This window comes from Macaca nemestrina, chromosome 1, assembly GCF_043159975.1.
Source record: "Macaca nemestrina isolate mMacNem1 chromosome 1, mMacNem.hap1, whole genome shotgun sequence".
NCBI lineage: Eukaryota > Metazoa > Chordata > Mammalia > Primates > Cercopithecidae > Macaca > Macaca nemestrina.
This window is the reverse complement of record NC_092125.1, coordinates 213,306,358-213,324,455: the sequence shown is the minus strand read 5'-3', so window position 1 is coordinate 213,324,455 and position 18,098 is coordinate 213,306,358. Positions and strand designations below refer to the sequence as shown.

Here is an 18,098-nt window from a genome sequence, read left to right as displayed (position 1 = left end):
GCACTCCAGCCTGGGCCACAGAGCGAGACTCCGTCTCAAAAAAAAAAATAAAATAAAATAAAAATAAAGTATTGAGCTTATTTCAAACACATCTCCATGTAAAAGGCTGTTAGTCACCCAACAAATATTTATGGAGCACCTCGATGTTCTAGACGCTGAGGATGTGGCACTGAACAAAGACAAAACTCCACACCCACGCTGAGTTTTCCACTGGGAAAAAGAGGCAAAGGGCAGATGGACAAGGTGAAATGCCTCGTGGTGGTGTTCAAGGCCCTCTCCACTCGAGCCCTGCCTGACTATCTCCCATCAAAATTAATAAGCAAAATGGGTAACACGTTACAAGGTGATGTGTACTGAGAAGAAAAAGCAAGTAGGGAGGGTGCTTGGGAGTTAGAAGCAGTTAGAAGGGTTGCAATTTATTTACTTATATATTTATTGAGACAGGGTCTTGCTCTGCCACCCAAGCCAGAGTGCAGTGGTGGGATTATAACTCACTGAAGCGGCCGGGCGCGGTGGCTCAAGCCTGTAATCCCAGCACTTTGGGAGGCCGAGACGGGAGGATCACGAGGTCAGGAGATCGAGACCATCCTGGCTAACACGGTGAAACCCCGTCTCTACTAAAAAATACAAAAAACTAGCTGGGCGAGGTGGCGGGCGCCTGTAGTCCCAGCTACTCGGGAGGCTGAGGCAGGAGAATGGTCTAAACCCGGGAGGCGGAGCTTGCAGTGAGCTGAGATCCGGCCACTGCACCCGAGCCTGGGCGACAGAGCAAGACTCTGTCTCAAAAAAAAAAAAAAAAAAAAAAAAAAAAAAAAAAAAAACTCACTGAAGCCTCAAATTCCTGGGCTCAAATGATCCTCCCACCTAAGCCTCCCGAGTAGCTGGGACTACAGGCACACACCACCATGCCCAGCTAATCTTATTTTATTTTTTTGTAAAGATGGGGTCTCACCATGCTGTCCAGACTGGTCTCAAACTCCTGGGATCAAGCAATCTTCTCGTCTCGGCCTCCCAAATTTCTGGGATTAAAGTGTGAGCTGCCTTGCCTGGCCCAAGTTGCCATTTAAATAGTGTGTTAGGCCGGGGACAGTGTCTCACGTCTGTAACCCCAGCACTTTGGGAGGCTGAGGCGGCGGATCATTTGAGGTCAGGAGTTCAAGACAAGCCCAGCCAACATAGTAAAACCCCGTCTCTACCAAAAATACAAAAATTAGCCGGGCATGGTGGCGGGAGCCTGTAATCCCAGCTACTCAGGAGGCTGAGACAGGAGAATTGCTTGAACCGGGAGGGCGGAGGTTGCAGTGAGCTGAGATGGCGCTATTGCACTCCAGCCTGTGTGAAAGAGCGAGACTCTGTCTACAAAAATAAATAAATAAATAAATAAATAAATAAACAGCTTATTTATTGAAGGTCTTTTAGTCAAGGCATGAAGGAAGCAGCGAGGAGAGGCAGGCACAGGAGGAGCTTGCTAGAGGGCAGGAGTGGTGAGTGCGAGGGTCCTGAGGCAGTTGTGAGCCTGCACTGTTCCTGGCCCAGCCAGGAGGCCAGTGTGGCTGGAGGGGAGGGAGTGATGGGCAGGACAGGCAGAGAAGTCCAAGAGGGATAATGCCAGATTGTGAGAGCTGTGGAGGGCCGGGTGAGGGCTTTGGCTGTGACTCTGGACTGAACGGGGCAGGTGTGCACAGGGCAGTCACAGGCCTTGCATTTGAACAGGCTCTCCCTGGCTGCTGCGCGGAGAGTGCACTGAGGGGAACCAGAGCAGGCGCTAGGAGACCCGTGGGGGGCGGTGCAGAAACTCAGGCTGGAGGGCAGCAGTGAACAGGCTGTAGCCAGTGTTTTCTTTTTCTTTCCTTTTCTTTTTTTTTTTTTTTTTGAGACGGGGTCTTTGCTCTGTCGCCTAGGCTAGATGCAGTGGTATAATTTTGGCTCACTGCAACCTCCGTCTCCCAGGTTCAAGTGATACTCCTGCCTCAGACTCCTGAGTAGCTGGGACTACAGGTGCACACCACCACGTCCGGCTAATATTTTCTGTTTTAGTAGAGACGAGGCTTCGCCATGTTGGCCAGGCTGGTCTCAAAACTCCTGACCTCCAGTGATCTGCCCACCTCAGCCTCCCAAAGTACTAGGATTATAGGCATGAGCCACTGCACCCGGCCAGGCTGTGGCCAGTTTTGAAGGTGGAGGTGGCAGGAGCTGCTGACCAACTGGATGTGGATTTGAGAGAAAGTGAGAAGCCAGGGGTGACCCCAAGGTGCCTGGTTTGAACACCTGAGTTGCCGCCATCAGCTGTGGGGGGGAAGCACGCCTAGCAGATTTGGGGGCCCATCGAGTTGACAGTGGGACATGTTGGGTTTGAAATGCTTATTACACAGCTGCAGATTCAAGTCCGGAATTCAGAGGACATGGATAGTATGTTTTACTTGTTTTCTACATTGCATGATGTTCTGTTATCTTGAAGGACTTGCTGGGCAGGATTAGACTGCCCTTCAGGGCTAGATAATTCCTAGAAACCGTAAACCACGAGTCAGTGAGTCCATCTTTGGTATATAAACCAGCCGAGCCCGAGTCCACACCCCAAGCCACCTGCTGTATATAACTCTCACACCAGGCCAAGATTCCCTCTGCCCTGAACAGACCCAGGGCCAGGCATAGACAATAAGGAACAGCCCCTCGACCCAAAAACCTACCAGAATTATTCATATCAGCTGGTCCCAACCTGCCTTCCAGGCCCTGCCATGCTTTTCCCACAGGAAGCCCAGTAAAGGCTGTGGCCCGGGCCCCACTCCCTTCTCCCTCCAGACCAATGCTGGTGCTTCCCCGTGGCCTGTGGGTGTGCCCGACCCCAGGTTTCCAGGAGCACTGTGAGTCACAGTGAACTTCCCTTTCAGTGGCGCTGACCTCTCTGTGCTGTCACCCAGTCACGTTTATAAATTAAGACACGAGGCCAGGCAAGGTGGCTCGCGCCTGTAATCTCAGCACTTAGGGAGGCCGAGGTGGGCGAATCACGAGGTCCTGATCAAGACCATCCTGGCTAACACAGTGAAACCCCATCTCTATTAAAAATACAAAAAATTAGCTGGGCATGGTGGCGTGTGCCTGTAGTACCAGCTACTTGGGAGGCTGAGGCAGGAGAATCACCTGAACCAAGGAGGCAGAGGTTGCAGTGAGCCGAGATCGCGCCACTGCACTACAGCCTGGGCAACAGAGCAAGACTCCGTCTCAAAAAAAAAAAAAAAAAGAGACACGACCACAAATTGCATGGCCAGGCTGTGGGTTGCATGTGGGGAAGTCGGGAGCGCAGAGGTGGTGATAACACCAGGGACCCAGGCGAAGCCACCTTAGCAGCGAGTGCAGAGAGAGGACAGCAGAGGCCAGCCCAGGACAGCCCAGGGTTAGGAGGCCAGGGAGCAGGAAGGACTCGCCCCTGGGAACTGAGGAGAGGTGGGTGGGGAGGCAGGAGGGGACCGAGGGCAGAGGCATGTAGGAAGCAAAGGTCTCATGAAGGGAGGGGGTCTGCTGAGCCAACTGGTGCTGAGGTGGCAAAGTGAGGCCTGCCCCAGGACAGTCACTGCGCTCCACAACAGGAGGCCATAGATGACAAGGACAGCATCAGTGGGCCAGGACAGGGCCTGTCTGGGTAGGGGCAAGAGAGAGCGGAGGGAGAGAAACTGGAACCGGTAAAAGTAGATGGATGTTTCAAGTTTTGTTGTAAGGGAAAATGAGGGATATGCTAGAGGGAGAACCAGGGCTAAGGGGGAAATGTCTAAAGTGAGTCCTGGGCGGGGAAAACACAGGGAGCTTTGGGTCAGGCACCCCTGGTCTCAAGGCCCAGCTCCAAAGTGAAGGCAGCACACATTGTCTCTGGAGCCCACTGTGCCAGGCCTCGTGCTGAGCCCACACATGCATGATCTCAGGTAATTTTCCCAGTTGCCTCACAGCACACACAAAGCGGGTATCATTATGATGTCCCTTTTACAGATGAAGAGACTGAGGTTCTCAGTGGCTGAGTTGCTTGTCTGCGGAGCTGGGAGGTGAGCGGGTGATAACTGCTCAGCTCTCAGCTATCCACCCAGCACCACCCCAGTCACTCTGCTGGCTGGGCTCCTTGCTCCTCATCCAGGGAGAGGGGGTGCTAACAGCCTCTACCCTGGGGGCTGCCTCTGTCACCAATGGAAGGCTGCACAGGTGTCAGCTGCTGGGTGCGGGGGCCGCAGGCCCAGCCTCCCCCACTCCCTCCTGGTACCCTCACCATTCTTGTCTTCCCCCTTACCAATCTTGCGGGTGAGTAGGGTTGGGGTGAGGAGTAGGGAAAGAGGAGGAAGGCAGATGGCTGAGGTGGAATGCCTTGCAATGGTGTTCAAGGCCCTCTCCACCCCAGTCCTGCCTGACCACCTCCCATCACCCAAGGCAGCCAGCAGAGGGCTTTGTAGTTCCCCAAACGCACTTTAGAGGTTTGCGCATCTCTGCACACACTGGACACTCTTATCCTAACAGGGAAATTTCTCCTCTTCCAAGACTTTGCTCAATTACTGCCTCCTCCGGGAAGCCTTCCCTCACCGACATTATCCCACCACAGATAGACCTGGCTGACCACGCACTCCTTTCTGCCCTGTACAGCTGTCTGCCCTAGAGTGTATCTCATTGCATGTGATGGCCTGCTGGAGTGTCCTTCTTCCTCAGGAGATTAGGTACCCCACAAGGCACAGCCTGCCTCTGATTCATCTCTGTGTATCCAGTACCCAGCACGGGTCCACACACAGAGGAGCAGCTCAGGGAATCTTGAATGGATGGATGGGCAGGTGAGTGGAAAAATAGATAAAAGAATGGATGATAGGATGGAGTGAATGAATGGGTGGATATATGGATGATAGGGTGGATGGGGTGGGTGATTAGAATGGGTGAATGGATGGGTAGATAAAATGAATGGAAGATGGATAGGTGGGTACACAGAAGGAAGGCTGGAGATGGATAGATGGATGGATGGATGGATGGGAGATGGAAGGATGGAAGGAAGAAAGGAAGAAAGGATCTCTGGATGAATAGATAAGTGGATGAAAGGAAGATTGATGAATGGATGGATGCATGGACAAATGGATGGAAGGAAGGATCAATGGATGAATGGATGCATGGATGGATGACAGATGAATGGATGGAAGAAAGGAAGGAAGGGTCAGTGAATGCATTGATGGATGAATGGAAGGGTGGGTGGGTGGCTGTGTAGATGGATGGATGGAAGGAAGAAATGGATTGATGGAATGGAGGGAGGGATGGGTAGATGGAAGGATGGAAGGATCAATGGATGGATAGATGTATAGGTGGGTGAGTGGATGGGTGGATGAGTGACTGTGCAGATGGATAAATAATGGGGTGAGTAGGAAGGTGAGTAGGTGGACAAAAAGGTGGGTGGATGAATGGGTAAATGGGAGGATGGGCAGATGGGTGGATGAGTGGGTAGGTGAATGGGTGTGTGTAGAATGAACAGATGGAGAGGAAGGTGGGTGGGAGGGGGATGAATGGACAGATAGACACAAGCTTTTTTGTGTTCTCTTCCCTAAGAGCTTCTGAGATAAAAAAAATCTTAAGACTCCTTCAGTTCCAAAGCCCCTTCAGGCCAATGCTCCAGGTGTGGATTTCCACCTGCCAGGTGACAGGCAAATGCCGTGGCGCACAAGCTGCTATGACGAGGTGCCCGTGAAGAGCAGATGCGGCTGTGGGGAGCGAGTTGCCAGCCGTTGAGCAGCGAACACGTATTGCGACAATGCCACGGACAGCAGCAGACGGGGGGGTGGGGGTGGGGTGGGGATAATGGATGAGCAGATCAGAGGTGGGGAGTGGGCGACAGCCTGCATCAGATGGGACAGGCCAGAGAGACTGCCCTCCTCCCAGGGCACTGACAAGCAGATACCATCTGGGCCGTCTCCAACCAGGGCCCAGCGCTCACATGGGGCTGAGGGGCGGGAGGATGCCGCTCCCACTGTCTTTTAGATGGGAAGTTGGAGGCGAGAAAACAGAGGGGAGGAAGTTTTCTCCTGGGGACCTGGCCCTCCTGCCACTACCCCAACGTGGTCCCACCTGACAGGCTGCTGGGGCTCATCTGCTGTGTCAGGATGGCCTTGAGCTTCTTGATCTCCTCCTGGTACTCGCGAAGCAGCGCATCCTTGGGGTCCTCATTGATGCGCGGCTTGTTCCTGATGTTCTTGGCCCGGTTGGCGTAGCGCAGTGTGCTGAGTGTCTCATCGTAGTTGTTGTCCGCAGGCGACAGGCAGGCCACCATCAGCGTCTTGGTGTTGCCGCCCAGTGAGTCCTGCAGCAGCCGCGTCAGCTTCGAGTCACGGTAGGGGATGTGCTTACAGCGCCCGTCCACCAGTGCCGAGATGACGTTGCCCAGCGCCGACAGCGACAGGTTGATCTTGGTGGCCTCCTTGAGCCGCTCGCCCGTGGCCCCGGTCTTGGACTGCCGCTCGCTGCCCGCCAGGTCCACCAGGTTCAGCTTGCCCGCCCGGAGGTGGTCCTTGCCCCGCTCATCTGCAGACAGACCAGGCAGAGGGGCGAGGGCCTCGGGTGAGCCCTATGTATCGAGGGCAATCAGTGCCAGGCACTGGGTGCTCAATGCCTGCCCACCGAGGGTTTCCCCTCAGCTACACAGGAGCCCCAGGAAGCAGGTGCTATGATTAGGCTCATCTTACAGATGGGTAGACTGAGGCTCAGAGAGGGCATGGAACTTGCCCAAGGTCACACAGCTGCTAAACACTATAGCCACCATCAGAACCCAGGGCAGGCTGTCTCCAGGAGCAGGGGCTGGAGTTAGAGACCATTCTGAGTGCAACAGGGCCTCTGGCTGCCACAGCAGCTCCCGAAGGCTTCCTGCAAGGTCAAAGGTGGAGAAGGGCAGGGGTGTGGCTGGATCGCCAGGGAGTTATGTCATTCAACACAGAAAACATCTGCTTTGGAGACTCCCGGACCCGGTTCCCAACCCAGTCCTGTCGTCTCCTTGCTGTGTGGCAGTAGCAGAGCCACCTATCTCCCAGATTCTCAATTCCCCACATCAACAAAATGAGACCCCATTAGGGTTTGTGAGACAAAGTGGCAGATGTTAGAAGCCACGTTTGCTCTTTTCCACTTGCCAGCATAATCAGCTCGCAAAGCCGCTGCCTCTGTGCCAACGTGCAGAGCTGTGCAGAGCTCCGCAGATATGCTTTGAAGACAAAACAGAATGGAGTCTACAGTTCCCCATGTCTCTGGCTGAATCACCACCTCACTTAAAGACAGACCCTAGGCCATGCCTCTTCCTACACATGAGATAATATCTGCCGGGGTTTGTGAGGAAGCCTCTGGAATCTATCACCGGATGTGCTCTTGCACCCAAACCTTGATGTGATTCTGAGCAAGTCAGATGCGATTCTGCAGGTGCTGCCTTCACCACCTGTATATAAACTGTGACCTGAAATACTGACAGAGCCGCTCTGGGCTGTAGGCCCCAGTCTATTATCCTCAGTAGGATGTCTCTTTTTTTTTTTTTTTTTTTTTGAGACGGAGTCTTGCTCTGTCGCCCAGGCTGGAGTGCAGTGGCCGGATCTCAGCTCACTGCAAGCTCCGCCTCCCGGGTTTACCCCATTCTCCTGCCTCAGCCTCCCGAGTAGCTGGGACTACAGGCGCCTGCCACCTCGCCCGGCTAGTTTTTTTTGTAGTTTTTAGTAGAGACGGGGTTTCACTGTGTTCGCCAGGATGGTCTCGATCTCCTGACCTCGTGATCCGCCCGTCTCGGCCTCCCAAAGCGCTGGGATTACAGGCTTGAGCCACTGCGCCCGGCCTTTTTTTTTTTTTTTTTTTTTTTTTGCCTTTGGGACAGGATCTCACTCTGTTGCCCAGACTGGAGTGCAGTGGTGCAATCCTAGCTCAATACAGCCTCGAACTCCCAGGCTCAAGCAATCCTCCTGCTTCAGTCTCCTGAGTACCTGGGACTGAAGGCGTACATCACCTGGCTAATTTCTTTCTTTCTAGCGATTGGGTGTCCCTATGTTGCCCAGGCTGGTCTCAAACTCCTGGCCTCAAGTGATCCTCCTGCCTTGGCCTCCCAAAGTGCTGGGATTACAGGCATGAGCCACTGTGCCCAGCCTTGTTGATTTTTCTTTAGTTGACAGGTTGGTGGTCTGGAGAAGTAAACAGCGCATTCGTAGCCAGCCAGTTCTTTAGGCTATTAAAAAACAACAACAGGCTGGGTGTAGTGGCTCACGCCTGTAATCTCAGCACTTTGGGAGGCCAAGGCAGGTGGATCACCTGAGGTCAGGAGTTCAAGACCAACCTGGCCAACATGGTGAAACCTTGTATCTACTAAAAATACAAAAATTAGCCAGGCATGGTGGCACATGCCTGTAATCCCAGCTACTCGGGAGGCTGAGGCACAAGAATTGCTTGAACCTGGGAGGTGAAGGTTGCAGTGAGCTGAGATTGTGACACTGCACTTCAGCCTGGGCGACAGAGCAAGACTCTGTCTCAAAAACAACAACAACAGGCCAGGGGCAGCAGCTCACACCTGTAATCCCAGCATTTTGGGAGATGGGTGGATTGCTTGATCCCAGGAGTTCGAGACCAGCCTGGGCAACATGGTGAAACCCCTTCTTTACCAAAAAAAAAAAAAAAATTAGCTGGGGCGGGGCGTGGTGGCTCACGCCTGTAATCCCAGCACTTTGGGAGGCCGAGGCGGGTGGATCATGAGGTCAGAAGATCGAGACCATCCTGGCTAACACAGTGAAACCCGTCTTCACTAAAAATACAAAAAATTAGCCAGGCATGGTGGCGGGCGCCTGTAGTCCCCGCTACTTGGGAGGCTGATGCAGGAGAATGGCATGAACCTGGGAGGCGGAGTTTGCAGTGAGCCAAGATTGCACCATTGCACTCCAGCCTGGGCAACAGAGTGAGACTCTGTCTCAAAAAAAAAAAAAAAAAAATTAGCCACGTGTGGTGGTGCATGCCTGTGGTCTCAGCTATTTCAGAGGCTGAGGTAGGATGATCACGTGAGCCTAGGAGGTTAAGGTTGCAGTGAGCTGTGATCATGCCACTGCATTCTAGCCTGGGCAACAAAATAAAACCCTGTCTCAGAAAAAAAGAAAAGAAAACAAAAAAAAAAAACACACCAAAAACAGCTGGGTGTGTAGTGTCGTGTGCCTGTGGTCCCAGCTACTCAGGAGGCTGAGATGGGAGAAATGCTTGAGCCCAGAAGTTCAAGGCTACAGTGAGCTATGATTGCACCACTGCACTCCAGCCTGTGTGGCAGAGTGAGACCCTGTCTCTAAAAAAAGGACAGGAAGGAACCTGGTGCTGCCCCTTTGGGAAGCTCTTTGCAGAACGGAACAGGAGCCTTAACCACGTGTGTTATCTTTGCTCCAGGAACTCCCTTCCAGGGAACCGAGTCTGAGGAAATGACTCTCAGAGGAGAAAAAGCTTTGTGCACACAGATGTCCATCATGGCATGACTTCCAGCACTGGGAAACTGGAAACCACTGATCAAGGACCAGTTGGAAAAGGGCATGAGCCAGGCCACCACACATGGTCATGAAGACACGGTGACAGTAACATGCAGAAATGCTTAGTGATGGCAAGGGAGATGAAACCAGGGGAAACCATGGCATAAGATTTCAGTTGTGTTTAAAACATTCATAGGAAAAAAAGGATCAAAAGAAAATACGGGCTGGGCGCAGTGGCTCATGCCTGTAATCCCAGCAGTTTGGGAGGCTGAGGTGGATTGCTTGAGTCCAGGAGCTCGAGACCAGCCTGGGCAACATGGCGAGATCCGGTTGCTACAAAACATAAAAATTAGCTGGGTGTGCTGGTGCATGCCTGTAGTTCCAAGCTACTTGGGAGGCTAAGGTGGGAGGGTTGGTTGAGCCTGGGAGACCAAAGTTGCAGTGATCTGAGATTACACCACTGCACTCCAGCCTGGGCAACAGAGCTGTCTCAAAAAAAAAAAAAAAAAAAAAAAAAAAAAAAAAACCAATGTGTATATATGTGTGTGTATATATATTGTATATTTATATATAAATAAACAATATAAAGAATTATATTATAAATATAAATAATTATTATATATTAATATAATGCTTAAATGTTAGTGGTGTTTAGGTGTCAGAACTATGAGTAACTATTCCCTACCATTCCCTACTTTCTTACCATCATCACTGAGCTCACATTATTTTATAAGGTGAATGTGCAACCAGCCTGCCTCATCCTTCAAACCTTCCTGCAAAGACCAAAAGGTGCCCCCCAAACCCGCTCCCCCCTCCTCCCTCCTGATCTGTTCTCAGTTGCCCTGGTCTCTGTGCCTCCCCAAGCTGCAGCATCGAGGCTGTGACCACGCTGGTCCCAGCCTTCCCCATATCAGCACCCCCAGGACACTGGGACTCATGGCCTCATACCCAAGCAAGCACTGGGGCTTGGCCCAAGGCCAGGTCACCACACCGGCTGGGCAATATGTCTGGGAGGCTCCATCTACCCAGGCCTTGACCCTGGGTAGTGCAGTGGTGTGATCTCAGATCACTGCAACCTCGGTCTCCCAGGCTCAACCAGTCCTCTCACCTCAGCCTCCCAAGTAGCTGGGACTACAGGCATGCACCATCACACCCAGCTAATTCCTGACCCTGATCCCTGGGTCAGGGATCTCTCCAGAATTATGTTCCCAGTTGGGCTGAGGCCACCTCCTGCCCCATTGCTCTTTGGAGTTCTAGTCATGATGGACCACAACTTGGAGGCAGCTGCAGTATTCACGGGAAAACCCAGACATCAGGGAGACCCGGGTTCAAATCCCAGCTCCACCAGTTAGCGGCAGTAAGACCTTGAACAAGCAAATCACTTTCCTTCTCAGAGCCTCTGTTTCCTCATCTATAAAATGAGGATTCTAGTGCCTGTCTCTAAATGGAATGAAAGGTATAAAGAGTTTGGCACTGTAGATGACCAATGGGGCCCCCAAATAAACATGGGTTTCTTTCCTTCCTCTTTGCTTTCTCAGCAGCTCTTCCAGAAAAAAACAATAATGAGATGACTGAGGAGTAGAGAATGTTAGAGAGAGGAGAATCCACAGGGTTGGAGTGACACACACTCCAGAGGAAGACCCCGGGATAGAAGCTGGGCTCTGACGCTAGTTCCTAGTTGTGTGACCTCGATTTCTTCATCTGTAAAATGGGGATGATTCAGTATCCACCTCATGGGAGTGCTGTAGGAGTAAGTGACACAATACACACACATTACCTGGCATATTGGCTGGGCGCAGTGGCTCACACCTGTAATCCTAGCACGTTGGGAGGCCAAGGCGGGAGGATTGCTTGAGCTCAGGAGTTCAAGACCAACCTGGGCAACATAGCAAGACCCTATCTCTACAAAAAATTAGCCAGGCGTGGTGGTTTACCTGTAGTTCCAGCTGCTCAGGAGGCTGAGGTGGGAGGATCACCCGAGCCTGGGAGGCAGAGGTTGCAGTGAGCCGAGATCACCACTGCACTCCAGCCTGGGTGACAGAGTAAGACCTTGTCTCAAAAAACAAGAAAATAAATAAAAATTGTCTGGCACACAGTAAGTGCTCAATGCTGGCTCCCAGCGTTACTGTCATTGCTGCTGTTTATCCTGGGAACACAGTCCCAGCATCCCAAGGATCTTCTTGGGTTTCCCTCCAGGCTGTTAGAGCATCTCTTCCCACTTTCCAGGGGCTCTTGCGACCCCGAGAGGTGGCACGCCTTGGCTAGTGGGAGTGGAAGTGTGGCTGGGTCATCTGTCCCCCCGCCACCCCCGCCCGCAGCAGCTCGCATACCCACAGCAGACATCTCGATGCTGATAGTGAAGATGGAGTGGGAGCGTGAGGAATCCTTGTTCATCAGCGTGTAGCCGACTGAGCGGTTCTTCCAGCCGGTCTCCATGATGTGCTCACACTGGGCCACGCTGTGCACTGTGTGCATGGACAGCCCCTTCACGTACACGCCCTTCTCTGGGTGCTCCTTCAGCTGAGGGAGGAGAAACGGGTCAGGGGTGGAACCTCCAGCCTCCAAAGGTTAGGACCAGGGATGGTCAAGGAACCAGAGAGAAGGGCCCCATGCGGACCGCCCTCGCCCTCCTGCAGTGCAGGCTGGCACCTCACACGCCTGTCACAGGGAGGGGTGCGTTCCAGGCTCAGCCAGCCTCAGACCTACCCCTGCCTCCTACTTGCTGGGGGACCTTCAGCCAGTGATAACCTAAGCCTCAGTTTCCACATCTGTGAAATGGGCATGAGACAGCTATCTCACAGGGATATGGGGAGGAATCCGTAAAATAAGGCACATACAGTGCTTAGCATGGTGCCAGCACCTAAGTGCCCCATAGATGCCAGCCACTGTCTGTGCTGTTGTTGTTAGTGCTACGATTGCAAAAGCGGTTTTCCGTCAGGGAGCTTCAGATCCCAGGGGCTGTGTCTGTCGCCACCCATGAGCCCCGAGTGCTGTCTCCTTTCGCCCTGTTGCTAGGGCTCCATATCCCCTCCGCCGTGGCTCTAGAACAGCAGGAATATCCCCAAACCCTCAGATCACAGGTGAGGCCACTGGCTGCCCAGAACCCCACAGGCTCATAGCCCGGAGGCCCCCAGCCCTCAGGGCGATGGCAGCAGTAAGTTAATTTATCTGCTGGCTCCCTGCTGGTTTTCCAGGCAGCAAAGTCATTTTGTTGCAGACCCAGAGCTGTGAAATGCAGTATTTTCCAAGTGTGAGAGGAAAAAAAACCACTCTGGCACAAGAGCAGAATGAATGAGGACAAAAGGCATTAGTCTGGCAAGTGGTCCTGCGGGTCAGAGCCACAGAAGGCTCAGCGGCTTTGCTCCCAGCAGCTTTAGGGGGGTCCCAGGTGGGCTCAGGCCCCAGCTGTGGGAGGGGCGTGGGTGGGGGTCAGGGGTGGTCCTATCTGCTGAAGCGTGAAAAAACAGTCAAGCCCCACCAAGGGACTGGGCTTCGTGGAATAGATGAGTAACTGACACCCAGAAAGGAGAAGGTGAAGGTCACAGCTGTTAGTGGGGTCACAGCCGATGGAACGCTCCAGGGGTAGGGCACAGACACAGGCCGGAGCATCCTGCAGTGGCTGAAGCTTGAGATGACAGAAGGCAGGTCTTGGCCCAGGTGGCAGCTGTGAGGAGGGAGCTCAGAGGACGGAGCTGCGTGTGGCCAGAGGGCACCCCGTTCTGTGACTTGCTGGTTGGGGAGGTTAATTTGCCTCTCTAGGTCTCAATTTTCTCTTCCATAAAATGGGGATGATAACTCCTATTTCTACAAGATTATTATGAGGATTAGGAAGAAAACAGATCTAAAAAAAAGTTCTGTGGGTACTCAGCAGGAGTCAGTTACAAAAAGGATGAGTCGCCATCTCGGGCCTGAGCAACCCGAGGAGACAACCCCTCACCCAAGAGGTCTCCTGCCATGAGATTTTCCAGCCCAGGGAGGCTCCCTGCTCCCAAACTTATGATGGCCTCAGGGGTCCTCCCCCCACCGCACTCCCAACCTCACTCCACCCCCGACGCCTGGGGAGGCGCTGAGTGACAGCCCCCAGCTGCGCACCAGGCTCCTTGGTAACTGCTCATCTCTGCTGCGGAGGCCAGAGCTGGGTCACCATGGCAACCAGCTGGGATGCGGCAAGGATGAGAGAGGGGAGCATGGCAGGAACGTGTCCATCGTTGCCACGGGGAGGGGAGCCCTTGACACTTTGCCGGGACATGGGTGGGGAGAACCCGCTGGAGAGGCCCCCTCAGACCTCACCAGATCAGGCAGTACAGGGCTGGGTTCTGGGATGGTAGTTTACAGTGGCTAGGGGGAGGGCACAGAACTCTGCTTCCCCAAACCTCTTGCTGGCCTTAAGTGATGTAATAACCTCTGATTATAACCACGATTGGGCCTCTGTTAAACACGGGTTAACAGTGTGTGCTGTGGAGTTCCCGGATTCAAATCCCATCGCCACTCTTTATCGACGGTGCGTCCTTGGGCTGGTCTTACTTAGGCACGTGGAGCTTCAGTTTCCTCATCTGTTGTTATAAGGGATTAGAACGGTGCCTCCTCCTGGACTGCCAGGAGGTTTACATGAGAGCCATCTGCACATCCTCCTCGAGGGAGTGTGTCTAAAGCCCGGTGGCCCCCGGAGTGTGTTTCAGAGAGCGCATCTGTCACTGCAGCCCCCAAGGCAGCTGGTTCAATAGGCCTGAGGCCCATGGCTCAGCTGCAACAAGTGTGCGTAGCTGCCAGCCTTTGGCCCCTCTAAGCCCGGCTAACTGAGGCCTTTCTAGGGTCCAGGGTAGTGAGGAGGGGGAGGAGGGTTCCCTGCTGCTCCAGTGCAGGTTAGCAGAAGGTTTGCAGGGGGCCAGAGTGCCCTAACCCCACAGGCTGGCCTTCTGGGACTGACATGTGGAAACAACACCCTGTGTTGCCTCCTGTCTTTGATTCCCTGTCTGGGGGCTGAGCTATGATTAAGCTGCACTAGGAGAGAGAACGCGGTAGAAAAACTCTAGGTGGGAGGCTGGAGGCTCCCACATAAAAAACACCAAGTGGCTGGGTGCATGTGGTGATACATGCCTGCAGTCCCAGCTACTGGGGGCGCTGAGGTAGAAGGCTCAAGGCCAGGAGTTCGAGGCCAGCCTGGGCAACGCAGCGAGACTCTGTCTCAAAATGGTCTCGCTGCGTTGCCCAGGCTGGAGTGCAGTGGCACAATCTCAGCTCACTGCAACCCCTACCTCCTGGGTTCAAGTGATTCTCCTGCCTCAGCCTCCCCAGTAGCTGGAACTACGGACATGCACCACCACGCCCGGCTAGTTTTTGTATTTTTAGTAGAGATGGGTTTTCACCATGTTGTCCAGGCTGGTCTCGAACTCCTGACCTCAAATGATCCGCCCACCTCGGCCTCCCAAAGTGTTAGGATTATGGGCAAGAGATACCACGCCCTGCCTAAAAAAATTTTTTTATTAAAAAAAAAAAAAAAAAAAAGGCCGGGCGCGGTGGCTCAAGCCTGTAATCCCAGCACTTTGGGAGGCCGAGACGGGCGGATCACAAGGTCAGGAGATCGAGACCAGCCTGGCTAATACGGTGAAACCCCGTCTCTACTAAAAAAATACAAAAAACTAGCCGGGTGAGGTGGCGGGCGCCTGTAGTCCCAGCTACTCGGGAGGCTGAGGCAGGAGAATGGCGTAGACCCGGGAGGCGGAGCTTGCAGTGAGCTGAGATGCGGCCACTGCACTCCAGCCTGGGCGACAGAGCGAGACTCTGTCTCAAAAAAAAAAAAAAAAAAAAAAAAAAAGTCCCGACTTCAGTGTCCCAGTGCCGGCACCCTCAGGACACTTTCCCATATTTCTGAGGGAGCAGCACCAATGCCAACCTCCCCCCTACCAGCCCCACCTGCCCACACTGGGTCTGTGCCCACCTCCAGCTTCTGCTTGGTGTCAGTCCCCAGGAGGTCCCGCACATCTTCATTGTAGATCTCCAGGTAGGAGGCCCGGACCAGGAACTTGGTGTTCTCTGCACACTGCAGGGAGTACACAGAAAGAACCCAGACATCAGAGCTCCAAGTCCACCTGCTGCCAGGCTTGGCCCTGGGCCCTGGGCCCTCTGCCACCAGGACATCATGGGAGGAGAAGGAACGTCGGGGCAAGAGGAGTCTCCAACCCAACCCGCCCTGTCAGCCCTCCTGGCAAGCTCTCTCCTCGTCTCCAGCTTGGTGGGTGCCCAGGCCTCTTTGAGTTGTATCATCTTCATATTGCTGTCTAATGCTCTGTCTACAGTCCTCATGGGAAAGGAAACAGAGGCCTCCCCGTTATTCAGGGTAAAAAAAAACACAAACAAACAAACAAAAAAACAGGGCCGGGCGCTGCTCACGCCTGTAATCCCAGTGCTTTCGGAGGCCTACGTGGGTGGATCACCTGAGGTCAGGAGTTCAAGACCAGCCTGACCAACATGACGAAACCTCATCTCTATTAAAAATACAAAAATTAGCCAGGCGTGGTAGCAGACGCCTGTAATCCCAGCTACTTAGGAGGCTGAGGCAGGAGAATTGCTTGAACTAGGAAGGCAGAGGCTGCAGTGAGCCAAGATTGTTCCATTGCACTCCAGCCTGAGCAAAAGAGCAAGACTCCATCTCAAAAACAAAAACAAAAACCCTGGCTGGGCGTGGTGGCTCACGCCTGTAATCCCAACACTTTGGGAGGCCAAGGCTGGCGAATCACTTGAGGTCCGGAGTTCAAGACCCAACCTGGCCAACATGGCGAAACCCCATCTCTACTAAAAGTACAAAAATAAGCTGGATGTGGTGATGGGCGCCTGTAATCTCAGCTACTTGGGAGGCTAAGGCAGGAGAATTGCTTGAATCTGGGAGGCAGAGGTTACAGTGAGCCAAGATCATGCCATTATACTCCAGCCTGAGTGACAGAGCAAGACTCTGCCTCAAAAAACAACAACAATCCAACAAAAATCTGAGGCCACAGGGAAGGCCTGGGCCAAGCACTGGCTCTGGGCTGGTCCCTGGCAGCTCTCCGAGGCCCTACATATTGCTCTGGCTACCATGATGAGTCCTGGGAGCGGCACAGTGGGTTCTGCAGCTGACCAGGGTCGTCCCCATCCGCCATTCCCCATGCACTGCCACAAATGGTCGCCAGGTAATTCTCACCTGCAGCCTGGATGCTGGGATGAATTCAGAGTCCAGTCTCAACCTGGCCCATAAAGGCTCAGAGTCTCAACCTCCCTATCTCAAAAATGGGGCTATCAGCTACCTCCTGGGTCAGGCTGGAGATTCAGTGAGATAAGGATGCCAAGGGCTTCACATACGACTTGGTCCATAACAATTGCTCAATAAGAGGGAAGCTGTGATTGTTACAACCACTTCCTGGCCCAGTGCACAGGGTCAGCAGATCCACAGGAAACGCTCCACTAAGGGTTAGAAGCCAAAAATGACGCGAGAAAAGCACGGACAGAATTTTCTCTGTTTTACGTTTTTTTCCCACCACCTTTTCAGAACCTGGAGCCTTCCCTGCTCACCTGCAGGGGGTCAGGCCGGACTCGGAACACTTCCCGTGTCCCTGCCACCTGTCAGAAGTGCTCTGGGGCCCAGCTGCAGCTCTGGCGCTGCCCCTTCCCTCCACGAAGCCCGTACCTGGACGCTCTCGAACACGTGCTCGAAGGCCCTGGGGATGATGCCTCTCTGGGAGGGTGGATCCGGCAGGCCCTGCATGGTGAAGGACTTCCCGCTGCCTGTCTGGCCGTAGGCAAAGATGGTGCCATTGTAGCCCTCAGTGACGCCCTGAGTGGGAGGAAGCCAGGACCCCGTGATCAGCGGACCAGGCACAGCAGGGCTCGGGACAGGGCTCCCTAACTCACAGACTCAGGGCCCTTCCTGGTCCCCCCACCCAACAATGGCACTGGAGTGTGGAGATAAACAAGGCTCAGCTCTGTCCTCAAGGAGCTGACTGTCTGGTGGGGTAGAAGCTGTCCCAGTGTGTGGGTGGGGAAGAGCCTGCGCTGCGGGCTCACATCCATCTCCACCTTTACTGTGTGCCCTTGGGCTGGCCTTACTGAGGCACATTGATAAGATGATAAGAATAACACCTTAGGCCAGGTGGGGTGGCTCACGCTTGTAATCCTAGCACTTTGGAAGGCTGAGGCTGGCAGATTACCTGAGGTCAGGAGTTCGAGACCAGCCTGGGCAACACGGTGAAACCCTGTCTCTACTAAAAATATGAAAAATTAGCTGGGTGTGGTGGTGAGCTCCTGCAGTCCCAGCTACTCAGGAGGCTGAGGCAGGATAATTTATTGAACCAGGGAGATTGCAGTGAGCTGAGATCGTGCCACTGCACTCCAGCCCGGGGGACAGAGTGAGACTCCATCCAAACAAACAAACAAAAAAAGATCTGCCGGGCGCGGTGGCTCACGCCTGTAATTCCAACACTTTGGGAGGCCGAGGCGGACGGATCACCAGGTCAGGAGAAAGAGACCATCCTAGCTAACACGGTGAAACCCCATCTCTACTAAAAAAATACAAAAAATTAGCCGGGCGTGGTAGCGGGTGCCTATAGTCCCAGCTACTCGGAAGGCTGAGGCAGGAGAATGGCGTAAACCTGGGAGGCGGAG

General features: G+C 53.6%; 1 protein-coding gene across 4 annotated transcripts in view; it reads right to left on the bottom strand.

Annotated features, from left to right (window-relative positions):
- The window catches only part of LOC105483084 (kinesin family member 17), a 54,696-nt gene that overhangs the window by 34,788 nt on the left and 1,810 nt on the right, over positions 1-18,098 (bottom strand). For all 4 annotated transcript variants that reach the window (XM_011743710.2, XM_011743711.2, XM_011743712.2 and 1 more), the window contains exons 2-5: positions 17,125-17,271; positions 15,403-15,504; positions 11,795-11,984; positions 6,073-6,525 (exon numbers count right to left, since the gene is read on the bottom strand). In XM_011743710.2, the coding sequence (XP_011742012.2) occupies positions 6,073-6,525; positions 11,795-11,984; positions 15,403-15,504; positions 17,125-17,271 (892 nt within the window). The remainder of the gene's footprint in view (positions 1-6,072; positions 6,526-11,794; positions 11,985-15,402; positions 15,505-17,124; positions 17,272-18,098) is intronic.